Source organism: Mytilinidion resinicola, assembly GCF_010093595.1.
Source record: "Mytilinidion resinicola strain CBS 304.34 unplaced genomic scaffold BDZ99scaffold_62, whole genome shotgun sequence".
Lineage (NCBI taxonomy): Eukaryota > Fungi > Ascomycota > Dothideomycetes > Mytilinidiales > Mytilinidiaceae > Mytilinidion > Mytilinidion resinicola.
This window is the reverse complement of record NW_022985498.1, coordinates 1-1,547: the sequence shown is the minus strand read 5'-3', so window position 1 is coordinate 1,547 and position 1,547 is coordinate 1. Positions and strand designations below refer to the sequence as shown.

Below are 1,547 nucleotides of genomic sequence, written 5' to 3'. Positions count from 1 at the left end.
CCGGTGGAAATTGGGTTTCTCGATGGGTCAAACGCAACGAAAAACACCTCAAATCAGCATACCTCAACCCCATCGACAAAGCAAGGAAAAGGGCTGATTCGGCGCTGTATTACAGCATGTATTTTGAGATGCTAGGAAGAAAGCTAACAGAGTATGGTGTTCTACCTCAGAACACCTACAACATGGATGAGAAAGGATTTCTCATTGGATATCTTCAAAAAATGAAGAGGGTGTTCAGCAGGAAAGCGTACAATTCAGGACGGCTCTCCCATGTCATGCAGGATAGCAATAGAGAGTGGATTACAGTAATAGCAGCCATCTGTGGCGACGGAACAGTGCTCTCTCCTGCCCTTATCTATTAAGCTGTTTCTAAAGATGTACAAGATACATGGCTCCAGGATTTCAACCCGGACGAACACTCCTGCTTCTTCACATCCTCACCAACAGGATGGACCAATAACAGCCTCGGCTACGCTTAGTTAACTACTGTATTCGACCGAGAGACAAAGGCAAAGGCACGCAATGGAAGAGACTGGCGTCTATTAATTATTGATGGCCACGGCTCTTATGTTAATATGAAGTTTATTAAGTATTGTAATACTTACAGGATTCTTCTCTGCGTCTATCCTCCTCACTCAACTCACCGGCTACAGCTATTGGACGTCTCTCTCTTTGCACCGCTCGCTCGTTACTATTCTGATAAATTGGACGCCTACCTTTATAAAAGTGAGGGCCTATTACGCTTCACAAAGAGAGACTTCTTCAGGACCTTCTGGATTGCCAATGTAAAGGCCATGACGCCTGACAATATAGCTAGTGGGTGGAGAAAGACTGGCATTATTCCATGGGATCCTAATATTATTTTGAACCTCTTCAACACTAAGCAGGAACCGGTGCTAGAGGATGCTGAGCGCCCAACTTCTAGCCGGTCTGACGGTGCAGAACTAGGCCCTGGCGATTGGAAGAGCATTAAGAAACGCCTCCGGAAAATGGTGATTAATCTTATTGATTTAAAAGTGGATAATGTTGAAAGAGAGGTGCGTGCGCTTGCTCGAGGAGTTACCGAGCTTGCAGCAACTAATGTCTTGTTAGAAAGCCGTATTAGAGGTTATCAAGAAACTATAAAGAATGAGCAGAAGAAGAGGAAGCGGCAGGTACCTCTCTTTGCACAATTGGGGGCTCAAGAAGGTGGTGGTGCTATGTTTTGGTCACCCACTAAGGTGCGCCAAGCAAGAGACCTTCTCCAAGAAAAGGAAGATACAAAGGCACGTGATATAGCTTCCAAGGCAGAGGAGAAGGTACAGAAGCAACTAGCTAAGGAAGAGAAGGAGAGAAATCTGGAGCGGAACCGTAATCAGAGGGCTATCACAAAAAAGCAAAAGAACGATGCAGAGGTTCTTAAAGGGCAACAGATGGAGGAGGCACGTGAGGCACGTGAGGTGGAGCAACAGCTCAAAGCGGGGATGCAGGCAATGCAGCAGAGGCAGAAGGTTAAGAAGGTTGTATTCACTATTCCTGAGGAGCCTACTGTTGAGCAGAATTGTGGT

General features: G+C 46.0%; 2 protein-coding genes across 2 annotated transcripts; both read left to right on the top strand.

Annotated features, from left to right (window-relative positions):
- Positions 1 to 794: 794 nt before the first annotated feature.
- BDZ99DRAFT_528614 (uncharacterized protein) lies at positions 795 to 1,125 on the top strand (the record flags this gene model as incomplete). Its single annotated transcript, XM_033726388.1, has 2 exons — positions 795 to 1,037; positions 1,093 to 1,125. The coding sequence occupies 2 exons, from the start codon at positions 795 to 797 to the stop codon at positions 1,123 to 1,125; spliced, it is 276 nt and encodes a 91-aa protein (XP_033568203.1).
- BDZ99DRAFT_512997 (uncharacterized protein) lies at positions 975 to 1,547 on the top strand (the record flags this gene model as incomplete). Its single annotated transcript, XM_033724666.1, has 2 exons — positions 975 to 1,037; positions 1,093 to 1,547. A coding segment is annotated over exon 2 (348 nt), but the record flags the coding sequence as incomplete, so codon positions are not given.